Raw genomic sequence first — 16,721 nt, forward strand, 5'->3', positions numbered from 1 at the left:
ATATTAGACCCCCCCCCCCAAAGAAAATGCCATAAAATATAAAAAAAAGTCTAATATTTAATGTGAGTGGGAACATTTGTATAACTGTGCTGTGTGTTCTTCCATTAAGCATATAATTAAAGGGATAGTTCACCCAAAAATGTTTTTCTGTTCTATACTCACTCTCATGTGATTCCAAACCTCTATGACTCACTTTCTTCTGTGGAACATTTTAGATATTTTGAGAAAAGTTGGTAACCAAAACAGTTTGGTTATCAACATTCTTCAAAATATGTTCTTTTGTGTTACATAAATAATAATGTTGATTCTGGTGTCCGCTGTGCCTTTAAGAACCACCTCTTCTGTGTCATTAACAAATTAAAGTAAACTCAAATGGCTATTTGAATAATACACCAAGGAAAACTGCATTTTGCCAACATTTTCAGAAACGTGAGTTTCACCTCAACATGTTTTGGTCAGGAGAGCACAGAGCACAAATGTTAAAGGGATATCAAATACAACATTTGTCTACGTGGCAAAGCAACTAGTATAGTTGCCTAGGCTGAAGAAACACTATTTCCACAACAGAGCACTGCACTTGACACCCACAGACATACACAAGTTTATGGATTTTCCCCAGTCATGTTCTTCAATTTTCAGATTAATATTGATCTAATTAGACACCGTATGATTGTTGCATATCATTTTTAAGTACGATGCAGATATGCATCATGTTGTAGGTCTATAGAAGGTGCTCTCAAAGTGGTAATAAAGTGGCTGTATCAGTGATGTCGGTTCAAAATATTACTTTCCATTTCAATGTTATAGCACTGCGAGGGATGAAACGCTTCTATAGCCAATAACAGACTTCGACTACATCTTGCAAACAAAGCAAGCCATCGAATGCTTGTACTCTGCCTTTTAGCACAGTATGAATCAGCATGTTGCGCCTCAACCACATCTCTCCTTTCAACCAAACATTAATTACATTTTTCAGGGGTTATAAAAAAAATAACTAAAAGAGGCCACAGATCAAAGTCTAATGATGATTTTATATGCATTTCAACAATAGCTAAAATGCAATTCTTAAATGTATGTATATAGATTCTCTGAGCTATGAACAAAGTGCTTATACAGTGTAAAACCCTTTTACTTTATAAGACTGTACAACAATACTTGATGCACTTAAGCATACAGCTCTTAGGGAATCTAGAGATCAATTTCTAGAAAATTGTACTTCACATTTTGTGCAAAAAAAGAGAACTGGACTATAAACACTAAAGACTGTGGAAAACCTGCTTTAAGGCCATGATAGAAAAAAAAAACAATGAGTCATGTAGGGCTGCTGCGTCCATGCCACTGGCTTCAGCTCTCAGTAGCACCCTACCTGCCCTTCAAGTAGCATTACTATGCATCTTTTGGCACAAGAGCTACAGTTTCAGGTCTGTAGGCAATTATAACTAACACAAACATCTCTCTAATGCTTGAAGTTAATGGCAGTAAAAGTTCAATTCAAAACCTTCCTGGATGTTAAATACGGGGATCCAGATTAGTTGCATGGCAGCTTTTTCTCCTACATATAGCAAGCACAAATCTGTATGCAAGTTTGGCACAACGAACATTGCCATCTGACCATGGAGAATATCATTTAATAAAAAGAAAAAGAAACTCAAAATGTCTGCTTATAAAGGTTATAATTCACAAAATTAATCTCTTCAATCTTGGTGAAATGGCTTGAACATAATATCTGAGCATGCAACAGACTTGAGCTCAATTTCAAGTTGATCTACAAATTTAAATATGCCAATGCTGAGACGTCTATGAGATTCAATTTCTAGATTTGAAGTGCGTCAGTGTCAATGTGAACTGTTGCTTCTTTTCTAAAGACTACGAATGAATTGAATCTAATGAGTTATGAGCGTGCACCTAATAAATATAATTTAATAGAACTGATGCCCTACAATCGGCAAAAGAAAAAAAGGGCTTTTAATAACATCATTAAATTGAGTATCTAACAATTAACAATAGACTTTGCACTTAATTGTCCCTAATTTTAATGATCTAATTCTGTATTTATTTTATTTATTAATAAATTAAATGTAATGAGTTGTGTAAAAGGAACTTAATTCCAGGGAAAACCCTGAAAAAACAACATTGTTGTTTCCAATGAACACCACTAGATGTCTCCTCAAACCATGAGCAGTGTTTTACTGCTCACAATTCCCTGATACTGTGATTGTGGCAATGACAAACTCAAATGATCCAATATAGTCTTTCCTCAGGTCTCCTGATTCAAATAAAAAAAACTAACTCAAACCAGCCTGTTTCCTTATACGTACCATGCATGGCTAACAGAGCACACATACCCACACACACTGCACAATGCATGATATCATCTTACCCAGTACCTCTCATACATAAAAAACCTAAATATAATTTTATTATGAGATGAGAAAATATCCCAACTTCGCTCAGATCAACAGCAAAACCGGACTACTACAAAGACCCGATGACGTATTCACGGCCCAAGGCTATACAGCATGGGCTCTGTCATGCAGTCATGGCACACTTGAAACTTCAAGTACTCTAAACAACCCGAGACAGCTCAAGTTATGATTTCAGACAAGGTTGTGAGGTCTTTCTGCTCCCCAAATGACCTTAAAGGTGTGCCGATGCTTCCATTGAGCATTGGATGTAGTTTCTGTCTCCATCTCACTCTGACCTCCATCACTACGTTGGGTTCATTGTACTCTTCTATTGTGCAGAGGGTCCCAGAGACCCCCATGGCTTTGTTTGGGAGATCCCGTATGCATACAAGAGAGGAGATCAGGAACGGCGGAGAATGCTCTGGTCTTTTTCAGCAACATCTTTCCACAACAACCACCACTCCTTTCAATGAAATGGAGTGGGATGTTTCCAGCAGGTCAGATGGGGAAGAGATCTGTCTGAAATATTCCTCACAGACTTCAAAAGTGCAGATTACCGACTAGTCGCCACTATAGGATGGTAGGAGAACAACACTGCACTTACACCAGAACAGTAAAGGCTCTCAGAACCCCAACCATCTTCAAGAGGCACTTTTCTCATCTTTTGGTCTCAGTTTAGCTTGGTAGCATCTTTCCTCCAGAAGGCAAATGTGATTATTGAAGCCTACGTAAGCCTGTGTGACCTTTGATATAAAGTGCGAATGTCGAAATGAACTCGCGCATGGTGATGTATGAGGTACTCCAGCTCCATGCTGTGGTTTTTGGTCAGGAATAGCCCATTTATTTTCACAAAATCTTCATCGGCCCTGACATTTCCACCCTTCCGTTCTTGACTCGGATCAGCCCAAGAATGCACATGCATGGACCCACACGTGATGACGGCACTAAATAAGAACTGGATTATCTCGAGCGTGCTAGCCTCTTTGATGTGGCACTACGATGCAGAGATGCTCCAATGGTGCGGTCCTCTTGCACCAACTATAGAGCTGTGTCGTAGACGTCCTGTTGCAGGACGGTGGTGGGGTGGAGACCGGGGACGGGGGGCTGAGGATGGTCCCAGTTGGGGTCTCTCGCTGAAGGAGGTGTTGAAGGAACCGGCGGCGGTCCAGGAACCACAGGGCTCTGGCCTCTCAGTTGCTCCCGCACATCTTGCTCCAGACTGGGTGGTATAATTAACTGGTCTTCCGGGTCTTGCTGGGCTGGTGCGGCGAAATATCCCGACTTCTTTTTTGGGGCCTCCAATGCTACCTCAATAATATTGTGGCTGTCCTCGAGAGCCACTACGGAGCCGTTAGACAGCTTCTTCCCGAAGAGACTAGAGGTTGAAGGAGACTTCTTCAGATCCGAGATCTCTCGGCCGCATACGGCCAGCAGGCAGCCGTTGGTGGCAGAAACCACCACGCTGTTTTGCCACCGCATTTTGCTGTTGGGATAATCCGAGCCCCTCGAATCATGCTGGCCGTCCAGGTCCTTGGGACTTTCCGGTGGTCCGGAGCGCAGCTGAAAAGCGCAGCAGTGGATGTCCACCTCCACCTCAAGCTTGCTCCCGTTTGAGATGACGCCTTCTAAAGGAGCCTCGTCGTCGCTGTCCAGTCCATTGTCCGACTGGTTGCTTGAAAAGGTTGCGCTGGAAGGCTGCCGCTGGAATAGAGCCGGGTGTGCCCCTGGTCCCAAGGTCGCCACTGGCCCTGTGTTGCACAAGGTAGCAGTGGGATGCAAACTACAGCGGCGCTCCGGACGAGCTGTTGGTCCCGAAGAGGGGTGCTCGTCCGAAGCTGTAGACCCAGCCTCGCTGCCCACTTCCGAAGCAGACATCTCGCTGTTGAACTCCGAGGCAATGCCACTGCTAGATGACGGTGTGGCTGGGTCACCAGGGGACACCGAGATCGGTAAAGGTGGTCCTCGGGCTTCTGCATTCAAGAGAGGAGGCTCACATGTACAGCTGTCTTCTCCGATATGCAAAGCTACCACCACTGCTCCGACATTATCCCGGCACCCATAGCTTTGTGCCAGCGTGCAGAGCTTTTTGGCAGCAGCGCGGGGGTCTCTGACAGCCAGCACAGTGCTCACTGCCTCCTGGTAGGAAACCTTCTGGAAGAGTGCTTTGTTTCCTAGGATCAGGAACTCATCCTGGGAACACAGAGGCTCTGTGTGCACCCAGGGTTTGGGAAGCACCCAAGGAAACAGGTAGGAACAGCCAAGTAACCGTGAGCAGCATGTCACCCCACTCACCTTGTTATCCTACAGCACAAGAGTCAAATAATTAGAGAGACAAATAAGCTGCTACTTCCAATTAATGGCCATATTTACAATAAACCGCATGATGCATCAGCCAGTTAGCTTTTGGAGCTTAGTCAGGGTAGAGCCATATTTAATTTTTGACAGGAATGAGGCTAAGAGGTGAGGGATAAAGCGCCTTCAATGGGACTGCAATGGATGTTGTTTAACATACCAATTATTGAGCTGACAAAACGTCTCCAAAAAAAGAAAAAGCGATGAGATTTTTGAGAGATCTAGGAACTTTATACATTATTAAGACTAAGTCTATCCCTCACAGCCTGGTTTTCATCTACGTACAATTCAATGTGGCATCTAACCTGACTAAGGTCTATGGGATGACCGGAGAATGAGTCAATACCTCAGTGATAATAGCTTTAGCCAGTTTGACACGCTCCATCTCCTCGGCGCTTTGTTCTAGGCTGAAAACTTTTGAGAGGGCAAGAGGTTGCCCATCACGACACAGTACAGCCTGGCAGGTGCCTACATTGGCCACAGTGAGGCTGAAGTAGCGGCCAGGCTCGGAGGACTCGTGATGGATGTAACAGAGCAGAGCAGAGGCACCGAGCTTCTGGCCTGCCATGCCAAGTTTTCTGCAAAAAATGCACAACGCAGTCTGAGAAATGCATTTGTTATTCATATAGCTAAGAATCTAAATTCAAAGCTGTCTGAACTATGGTGCAATTAAGTCATATTTAGAAGCTGAATGGCAAGTTGTAATTGCAAGTGAGTTTTCTTTAAGCTTGAGTTTCAGAGTTGTGGGCGTCAGTGACAAAATATGGTGGATGCAATAATGGATTTCTTTTTCAATAAAACTAGCTGTTTTAAGTTGCATATATGAACTACAATAGTACTCTACAACTATGATTATTTTTTAATCGCTTTTTACAATGCAGATCGTGTCAAAGCAGCTTTACAGTATTAAACAGGGAAATTAGTATCTTAGATAATGACTTCATAATGATATAGAATGACTTTAGGTTACAAAACACACTTGATCTGCATTCATTATTTTGTAGAAGTAGTTAAAAAAAATCTTGCTGAATTGCTATCTTGCTCTGACCAAACTCATTTAAACACACCTGATGTTGTAATTACGACTTCCCAAATTGTAAATATACATTTTCCATGAGGACTTGAATGCAACAGTTGCAATACACAATTTGTTATTTAAAGATATTTTCCTTTATCACACATTATAGCTAATATACTTTCCATAAAGATTAAAGATGAAACTGTGAATCATATTCATTCTATATATATATATATATATATATATATATATATATATATATATATATATAATACATAATACATTTAAATGTACATTAACTACTTTCTGCTGAGCATTACATAAGTAATGACCAACTGACTATACATTATCCCATTCATTACATGACTACTTGCCAAATAAATAAATTAATGACATTTAAATTACTTGTGATAAGAGAATGCAGAGTGACACTAGAAAGTACACCAGTGTATAAATAGACAGTCATTATACAAATATATTGATGGAATGTTTTGACTGAATCAAGTATTCCAGAGAGTGGCGTAATAAAATGTGTTATAAATTCATACAGTTACCAATGATTGTACAAGCAAACATGATTTATGGGGAAAAAAAAAGCTTAATCAAATCAACGTGTGTGTGTGTGTGCAAAACACACCTATGGGAGGTAAGGAAAGTGTTGCACATATATACACTGTCCACACTGGAGTGCTGTATCTCCTCTGCCAAAACATCTCCCATGGTGCACTGCAGTAACCTGGAAACTTCTTCATTACGATCGCCATCAAAAATCCCATAAGCAGCCTCCGGACTGTCCCCGAAGCGATCCACGGCCAGCACAGACACACACAACCTGAACCCAGGTAAAACAGCAGGTTTCAATGGAACTGCTCTTGATGAAACCAACACCCAACCAAAATCTTACAAAGTGTACAATATCACATTACAAATACATTTCATTGAATGGTCATGGATACACCTATATAGGTACATACACAAACTCTCTCTCTGACAAACACACAAAAGTGGCCCCCCTCGGTGGATGAAGGGTACCGAGAGAGGATGCGATATTTGAGACGGACTGCTTTGAAACTGTGGAGGTAATGCCCTTCGCAGGGGGAGCCAAGCACACTGAGGTCACATTAAACATGTAGAAACAAGGCGTTTAAGCCTATGGGATGCATTCTGCATTCAAACCGGCCCTCCTGCTGCGTCTTGCCCTTGGTATCAGCGAAATCCAATGCTACAATTATTCTGAGAATGCCAACTGTTTTTATGCCATCCAAGCATTTATTGGTTAGAGAATTAGTTGTCTCGGGGCCAGATCGGCTGGATTCACAAAAACCTTCTTAAGGAGTTTGATAAGAATGATTACAAACTTGGAATTTTTCTTAAGTGCAATTCTTGAAAAATGTTTTCTTAAGAACCTCTTGTTCTTATGAAGTCAATATTGTTAGTGGTATGATTAGCAGCTGTTGCAGAAGACTTTCTGATCAACTAAATGAAAAACTTTGTCTTTTTTTTAAGCTGACTTGATGCGACTTCAGCACTGCCTTCCTATTTAAGAAGTTGGTTATAGAGTTGCTGAATTTCAAATTCAGAAGTTCTGTCATGCATAATCCTGACCGATCATTGTTTACATTTTCAATCATTGGTGTCATTTCAGAAAGGGAAATTTTACATTTTTGGGAATTTAAGACAAGTTGGAGGTTATCCTAACTTTAAGAAGTTATTTACAATGATTTTTAAGAAGATTCTTTTTAAGAATTTCAATTATTTTGTATTTGCTTAAGAACAAACTAGAGAAAAATGGTTTTGGGAATTCAAACATACTCGAGAAAACAACATTTCTTAAGTAAGAAAACAGCACTTAAGAAAAATTTTATTCCTGCAAATGTTTCATAAATCCGGTCCTGATTCACTCTGGCCAAGAAACACCGACTCGGACAGGAAGGGTCTGCCTGAATGACATGAAAACCACCATCCTAATTTTTTTTAATTATTATTATTATTTTTATTATTTTTTTGCGTGACGTTTAGGGAATGGTTTATCTGAAATTGATTGAAACTGGTTATTTCTGCTGGCATTTGACTGTTTTTTCCCCAATATATAATAGAAAATTATAGGTTAGGGATGGTAATCTGCAAAAACAACTCGATTTTTTTGATTGGGGCTCAATCCAAAAAAAAAAAAAAAAAAAAAAAAAAAAAAAAAAAAAAGTTTCCTGATCTGTGAATCTCATGTCCTCAGATTTTGCTCACTTGTTTCTCTGCCCACACATCTCAGCGTAACCATGATCCCACAGGGTGGATGTGCCCTGTGCGTCTCCTGCGGTCACGGCTGGCTTCTGGTCCAGCTTCAAAGTACTGATGTGACTGGAAGAGAGGAGGACACACAGAGGTGTGAGAGATAAATACAAAAAAACAGAAAAAGCAATTAACCACCTGGGTCTGTGAGAGTATCAGAACGTATTAATATTCATCAGCTGCATAATGTACTGGGTGTCCCACACAGAGGACTGCTGTTTGTAGCGTCTCACCTGAAGAGGTTGAGCGTTTTGTGCTCTAACATGAGGCTGCTGTTGCCGGTCAGATCCAGCTCTTGCAGCGTTGAAGGCAGAGAGTCCGGCAACAGGATTTCTGTCTGCTCATTGCAGCTCACATCTACTAGCTACACAAAGAGCAGAAGAAATACAACAGTTCATGAAAATAAACTGTAACAAACAACAGCACAATTGTGTTGCATTTGGGGGACAAAAGTGATTCAATTTCACCACACTCAATTAAATAAGCTTAAAATGTCAAATAAAGTCAATCAATTATGTAAAATAAAAATTGTCATAAAATGAAGTGTGTAACAAATAACAGCCCAATTTTGTTGGATTTTGGGAGAAAAATCGTTTAATTTTGGCAAACTATAAAAATTTTAAATCATGTAAGATACAGTAAATAAAGTAAAGTAAAAAACAGTATGCAAAATAATGTGAAATAAAATTAAGTGTATAACAAACTACTCAATTTTGTCGGATCTGGGGACAAAAACAATTCAGTTCTGCCAGACATAACTAAATAACTTGTAAATTTAAAATAAACGTAGAATATAATAAATATTAAAGTAAAAAATATGTATTGTAAAATTATGGGATATATTAGACTTAAAATTTTTAATAGATGCACGGAAAATTATCCATGTACTACATAAATTTGATGCATGCATCTTACGAACCACAAACAAATGTCTTTCAATTTGAGTCTGTGGAATTCGGGATTAAATGATTGTGCAGCTATTTTAACAAATACAGACATGTTTGCGTATAAAAATGTTGTGAGCTGCATTAATATATCATAAATTGCTCATGCAAAAAGGAATCCGTGCATTTGTGGATCAGGTGACACGTGCATTTATTGACATCTTGTTTACATTAATCTTGTTTGGTTCAACTGGATTTTGAGTAGAGATGCTCCGATGTATCGGCCAACAGTCGTTATCGGCCGATAAAAGCATTTATTTCACTATCAGCCATCAGTGGATTGTTCAAAATCAGCGGATGATCAGGGCCGATTATATACTGTCAATCAAAAGGCGGCGGAAAACCGTGTCAGACTGCAACTCATACTGATTGAAGAAAATCTGTTGAATTTAGGGCTGTCAAAATTAACGTGACAATAATGCATTAACAGTTAAAAAAAAAAGCAACATTAAAGCAGGCTCTATTTGACCAGATGAATCACCTGTAGTTCAAGCCAGCATTGCCAGATCCGCAGTTTTTCTCTATACACCAAACATTTGTACCAAGCCTCACATCCAACAAATCAAAGAATTCTGTGCTCTTACTTCTGATAAGAAACAAACTCTCAGCTTTCAAATCCTGTAGATTCTATCATGAAATACAAACAATGAATGCCGTTTTGACGGTTTTAGATGTGACGTGACAGATCGTTAATTGCACCCCAGTTCAAGTTAAAGTCTCTTCTGGTTTAATAAGTTATAGTGCAAAATACACATGAAAGTACTTCATAAAATGTTGAAAGATACAGTATGGCTTACCAAAATGTATCATGTCTGTCTAATGTAATCGGTTGTTTGAGTTTTCCCTCTTTTCCTTGCTTTCCTTCGGTTTTAAATGGCCTGCAAGCGCCGTGCGCGTTTTACTTTCACTTTCAAATTTGCGGCAATTCAGCAAAAATTTGTTTGCTTTTAGTTCGTTTGAGTTTTCCCTCACTTTTAAATAGCCTAGTTTGAAAAAGCACCGTGCACATTTTACTTTCACTTTTAAATTTGCGGTGGTTCCGTATCAAGCAGTTTCCCTCTTTCCCTTACTTTCCTTTGCTTAAGTAGCTTATAAAAGCATTGTGCGCATTTTACTTTCACTTTTAAATTAGCAGCAATTTGGCATCAATTGCTTGAATTCAATTCAAGCAACAACAAAATACAACATAGAACATATAACTTTTATTAACAAAATGAATAAAAATACACCATGCTATGCCTAATAAAAAAATAAAGTTTAAATGGGTATACAAAACTAAAAATCAGTAAAGAATGAGGAATAAATAATTATGAAACCGAATGTTTATTAGCAAAATGAATAAGAATTTTTGGAGGCACGGACGCCATACACCTTGATGCAAAATAATGAAAAAAAATCAGCAAATACTGTGGAACCAAATAAATGAGAACATTTACATTTACATTTATTAATTTAGCTGACGCTTTTATCCAAAGCGACTTACAATTGCTATATATGTCAGAGGTCGCACGCCTCTGGAGCAACTAGTATTGTATAATTTTGCCGTAGAATATAGGTTATACTAACAAGAAAATGTAAATCATGGAAGCAATCAATATACTAAATACTGTGTTAAAATAGCCTGAGAATGAATGCCTGTCTATGTGCAGTGAGTTCATATGAGATGCACTCAGAGGGAGAGCTAGTTGGAAATTTCCATACCATATTTGAAGAATATGTAAAACTAAGACCGTTGACAGTTGAGTCACCTCAAGATAATAAAGGTTATGCATGTTTTTTAAAAAAGAGCAACGGCAGCCATATTCCACAATTAGATAATAAGCAAAGTGGGCTATGAGATAATGGTGGCAAACCGACCAGGTATAGCAAATAAAAAAATAGAAGGTTCTAACATAGATAAGAGAAAGGTATATAAGGTGATGAACCAACACTTGAAAACTGAGAGGCAGTTGATGTGGCGGCTGCGTTCTCGGCTTTGTTGTTTTGTTATAATAAAGTCTTTTCTTTCACATTTGAAACTCTGCTGTTTTGAGCCTTTCTAATTGCACCAACTGAGATCCAGACGAGCGACAACCTCTTTGTGCCACTACACTAGGGGTTAAGTGTCTTGCTCAGGGACACAGTGGTGTCTCACAGTGGATTCGAACCCGGGTCTCTCACACCAAAGGCATGTGTCTTATCCACTGCGCCATCGCCACCCCAGAAACGAATGTTTAAAAAAAATAAAAAAAAACTGATCGGTGATGCTGTTGTGCAGCCACGTTCGGTTTTAATTGTAGTGTCCTATAACTGAACTAAATGAATTTTATTACTATAAAAAAAAATTAAAAACGACGGTGGGGGGCGGTGCCGCGGTGGGCAAGTGATGTAACTGGTCTTGTGGCTTAACACCGGTAGCACCGCCAACACAGTCTATCACAGCAAGCCTAAAATGTACAATAATAAAACAGTATGCTACAATCTAACTTATATAATGTAATTAACATAAAAGAATAAGACGAGGCATGGCATAGGCTACACCAGAACGTTTAGCAAACACTGAGGAATCAAATAAAGAACATTTAAAGAAAGCCTCCATAGCGTAACATGAGATAAACAGCAAAGACAAAACCAACATGTTCACCTACTCTGGTTTAAGAAGCAGTCTTTTATTTTACTTTCACTTGAAAACAAATCCTCCATCCTGTCCTCCATCCTTTCCTCAGCATTCGTTTAATTTTTGCCGCTGGTGCTGACGCGGCGAGTATAAACCAGGCTCTGCTCCCAAAGAGCACTCATTGAAAGCGCCTCTCTCACTCTTCACATGATCAGAAATCTTACTCCTGCGGCACTGTGTGGCGGCTCTGCAGCGCGCGCTTTATGCATGGAGCAGAGCATACGTTTTGGAGCAGCGCAGACCATGCACTGACACAAATTCGACAATGTCAAACTTGCACATAACTATCGGTATCGGTAGTTGTGCGCGAAATATTCAATTTCGAGAATAAAGCCATTGATTTTCAAGAAAAGCTGGCTATTTACTTTAGGATCATTGATGGTTGTGTACGCCTCCATCCATAGAATGAAAGGATTGTAACTGTACATCTGTTAATGGCAATGCCGTATGGTTTTAGTTTAGGGCAGCGGCTATTTGCCCTAAGTGAAAATAGCAATAGATGCCGTTTACACTATTATAAGTACAAATATCCATAGATGCTTTACACTAAGTGAAAATATGATATATTCTATTTACACCAAGCATTTTTAGAGATTTGCCATTTACACATTGAAAATAGCCATTCTATACATGCTGTAAAAGTAGCAGATCTTTGCAATAAGTGTAAATAGTAATTAGATGCTATTTATAGGCTACTTAGAAACAAATGGCAAATCAGCAAGGTCAACTTCATCTTTGCAGCCGACACGGACTCAGAAAAGCTAATGACTCAGTTTAGTAATAAGTAGGCCTAAATAAAATGTGTTCTAGCTAATTGTCCCTAAACATTCATTGTCATTGTCAAAAAACCCATCAAGGTACCATCACGACGTTCTTGTTTGGCAAAATTAATATAAGCTATTCTGTGTCCTAAGACTTTATAACAAGTTCAATAAAACATTCTTATTATATTTCTATGGGCAGAGTAGAATAGCCAAACCAAAAAGAAACAAAAGAAAAACGATGTAACATTCATAAAAGCCTACACAATGGAATGTGCACATGTGACTGGGGCTAGTGCCATCTAATGGTTGCTGATTTTCTTAGGCTCAGCTGCGTGTGGATCGCGAGCTGTGTGTGGATTGGGCAAGGATAAACGGGCGTCTCAATTCAAAAGTCTCAATTCAAATGAATCACATAAAATCGACTCAGAAGAGATGTGAATGAATGTGCATTTGTGGATCAGGCGACGCACGTGCATTTTAAAATCGCTGCATGCACAAATTATGATAGTTTAATACAAGCTATAACATTTGTATTCAAAAATAAGTCTATTTGAACAAAATGCTGCACATTGGTGTAATTCTTAACTCTGCAGACACTGGCTGAAAAGCATTGATTTCAGTGTAGTGATGCACATTTGTGAATTTTTCAAATCGTGTACACGTTAATGAATTGCACTGGGCTTTGTTCATTGGTAGTTGTGTGTGTGGGCGTCGTGAAATGCTGCAAACTGCAAAAATGAAGTCTCAAAATCCAGTTGAACCAAACAAGATTAATGCAAACAAGATGTCAATAAATGCACGTGTCACTTGATCCACAAATGCATGGATTCCTTTTTGCATGAGCAATTTATGATATATTAATGCAGATCACAACATTTTTATACGCAAACATGTCTGTATTTGTTAAAATAGCTGCACAATCATTTAATCCCGAATTCCACAGACTCAAATTGAAAGACATTTGTTTGTGGTTAGTAAGATACATGCATAAAATTTATGCAGTACATGGATAATTGTGCATGCATCTATTAATCACCTTGAGTCGAATATCATCCCATATAAAATAACTGAAATAAAATGTATATTTTTTTTTAGAGGGGGACAAAAACTATTTAGTTTTTCCAGAATTAAATGTCTTTTTTTTCCTCTTTTTTTTTTTTTTTTTAAATAGTGAGGTTTTCACAGTCATATTATAAATATTATAATATATACACAAAAACAAGAAAAAAAATTAAACTGTTTAAACAACTTTAAATATTACATCTAAATGGAAGTTAAACACAATTTAGAGAAATTTAGGTTTAAATTTTAATGAAGTGTCCCTAATTTGCATGTTCTCACCATTTCAGTTTAGATTTAGCATTTAAATTTATACATTACTGGTCAAAAGTTTGGAATAATTGAGATTTAATGTTTCTTATGCTCACCAAGACTGCATTTATTTGATTAAAAATACAGAATTATCCATCCATTAGTCTTTTAGAAAGCATTCTAAAATATTGATTAGAATGTTTTATTCAAACATTTTTATTGAAATCATGTCTATGAGGGTTGATAACTAGTAAACTTTTTTTTTCGTAACTTACTGCAACTGCTATCCATACATATTACATTTTTAGACAATAATTTGTTCCTGCCACTTGATGACTCTCTGGTTGACCCTTAAGATCCTTCCAATATTTATAGGCAGTGTTTCCCATTTCCTGTCATGATACATCACAGACCTTGATCTCGGGCAGGCTGAGGACCTCTGGGAACACGCTGATATGGTTGGAGTGGGCGATGAGCGTATGCAGTCTCTTACAGCTGGACACGGTGGAGGGGATCGTTTTCAGCTTGTTCCCACTCAGATTCAGTTCCTCCAGTACCTCCAGTTTACTGAGCTTGCTGTAAACATAAGGGAGCTCATTTAGAAAGGAACAATAGCAATTCATGGTCATATACACTGATATAATGTCTGATCTGAACCATGTGCACACGCTCGCTCTTCATTGCGGAATATATATATATTAATCATAGGCCGATCTCCATAAAAGTTTGCATGCTTCTTCAGGGTCATACGGTGCATATGCTCACCTAATTTCGTGAAGATCTGCTTATAGCAGACCATTTTTCAGACGTTTAATTGTCATTTTGCATAGGAAAATTTTTTGCATTTTTCTCCTTTATAACAGATGAAACGCCAGCTATGGCCTGATGTGCATAAAAGTTTCCGTCATAACTAAAATGATAACTAAAATGTACATTCGAGTAAGACTAAATAAAAAAAATGGCTGCCAAAGTTTTATTGCAGATTTGAAATGCAAAAGCCTGGTCTGACACCCCACATCCACTCTGACCGTCTCACAACACCGCCATCAACACCTTTCCCCTCTCCCCTGTAATTCATTCCCCATCTCTAATTATTGACTCTCTCTGCCTAGTACTTTGTAAATATATATGCATATTTATATTTACAACAGCTGTATATATAGAGTAAATGAGGCATACATTTTTTGCGCACACTTGGCAAATAAAGCTGATTCTGAAAATTAATACTGCTGTATGGTTCATTAATAATAATAATAATCTTATTACTAAAATGTCAAGTTTCTTTGACTAAAACTAGACAAAAATGTTGAGACTTTGTCGACTAAAACTTTACTAAAACTAAATAGGATAAGGTTGACTAAATATGATAAAAACTAACAAGGACATTTTAACACGGAACTAAGTCTAAGACTAAAATTGAAAATAGCTGACAAAATTAACACTACCCTGGACCACAAAACCAGTCATAAGGGTAATTTTTTTTAGATTTATACAATAATGGAAAGCTTATTTATTTTTCAGGTTTCAGGTGATGTATGGTTTGTTAGGATAGGACGATATTTGGCTGAGACTATTTGAAAATCTGGAATCTGAGGGTGCAAAAAAAAAAAAATCTAAATATTGAGAAAAATCACCCTTAAAGTTATCTAAATGTAGTTCTTAGCAATGCATATTACGAATCAAAAATTAAGTTAATATATTTACAGTAGGAAATTTACAAAATATATTCATGGAACATGATCTTTACTTAATATCCTAATGATTTTTGGCACAAAAGAAAAATGGATAATTTTGACCCATACAATGTATTGTTGGCTATTGCTATAAATATACCTGTGCTACTTATGACTGGTTTTGTGCTCCAGGGTCACATGTCATTTGAATAACAGGCTCCTACCATCCTGTTGATGGAAGCACACTAGTTCAAGGTCTCGTACCTAGCAGGGAAGGACTGCAGTTGGTTATAAGCCATATGCAAGACCCGCAGGTTCTGATGCCCCACCAGTAGAGCAGGGCAGTTCTCATTCAGGTTGTTTCCAGTGAGATAGAGCTCCTGCAGGGTGCTGAGGCTCTCCTCCGATTGGCTGCTCGGCGGGATCGTCTCCAGCGCATTGGCAGACACATTCAAATACTTTAAACTAGTAGACAATAAGAACAAGGGAAGACAAGTTAGTAAGTTTACACACAGTATAAGTAATATTTTTTTTTTAAAAAGCACGTTTATAAAGCAAAAATCATCTCTGATACAACCAAAGCCTCAGAGCTGCAGCACATCTTTCAGCATTAGAGATGCTTAATGGATGACAATTAAATTAAGCCACAGGAAATGGAAGAGCTGCGGGCAGTTCTGGCTCATATTACTGTGCCTCACTGAGCCGCTTCCTCCTGTACACATCCATGAGAGGCTCTGGAGAAGCATGTCCCTTCCTCTGTGCTGCTGTAGATCCAGTGTTGGGAAATGTAGTTTTAGTTACTTACTCCACAAGTAGCCTGACAGTTGTTCAGCTGTTTATATTTGAGGTGGTGATGTGGCCACGAAGCAGAGTGTGCATTATTTTCTAAGAATTCAACGGACCGTAGTCAATTTCTCTTTTTTGGGGGTTTGAGGGGGGTTAAAGTAGCCCCCAAAGTAGTGCAATGGCCATATCACAAATATCAAAACTCAAAACATGTAATTTCCATACCTAAAATACATATTTTACAGTCACCGTTATACAGATTGATCATAAACACAGCTAAAAGGCTTCCTACCATTGGCAGTCCTTCACGAAACTTAACTTCTACCACAGTTTTATCATAGGTAGGATGCTAAATGTTTCAATACAAGCATTTCAGTCAAATGTCATTTTTGCAATATTTCAAACTTTCGACTCACAGGAGAAAATTTAGTAATTTTGTTAAATGTTTTTGTCATTCATTTTGTCATGTTATTTGGTAGTACTTTACATTAAGTTTCCATTAATTAACATTAACTTTATTTTAAAT

At 38.2% G+C, this 16,721-nt stretch overlaps 1 protein-coding gene across 1 annotated transcript in view; it reads right to left on the reverse strand.

Moving 5' to 3' along the window:
• Positions 1–3,395: 3,395 nt before the first annotated feature.
• The window catches only part of phlpp2 (PH domain and leucine rich repeat protein phosphatase 2), a 68,197-nt gene continuing 54,871 nt past the window's right edge, over positions 3,396–16,721 (reverse strand). Inside the window, exons 13-19 of the mRNA XM_079436303.1 lie at positions 15,674–15,874; positions 14,146–14,312; positions 8,295–8,421; positions 8,017–8,130; positions 6,413–6,607; positions 5,104–5,335; positions 3,396–4,706 (exon numbers count right to left, since the gene is read on the reverse strand). Of these exons, the coding sequence (XP_079292429.1) occupies positions 3,444–4,706; positions 5,104–5,335; positions 6,413–6,607; positions 8,017–8,130; positions 8,295–8,421; positions 14,146–14,312; positions 15,674–15,874 (2,299 nt within the window). The 3' untranslated portion in view covers positions 3,396–3,443. The remainder of the gene's footprint in view (positions 4,707–5,103; positions 5,336–6,412; positions 6,608–8,016; positions 8,131–8,294; positions 8,422–14,145; positions 14,313–15,673; positions 15,875–16,721) is intronic.

Source organism: Barbus barbus (assembly GCF_936440315.1).
Source record: "Barbus barbus genome assembly, chromosome: 2".
NCBI lineage: Eukaryota > Metazoa > Chordata > Actinopteri > Cypriniformes > Cyprinidae > Barbus > Barbus barbus.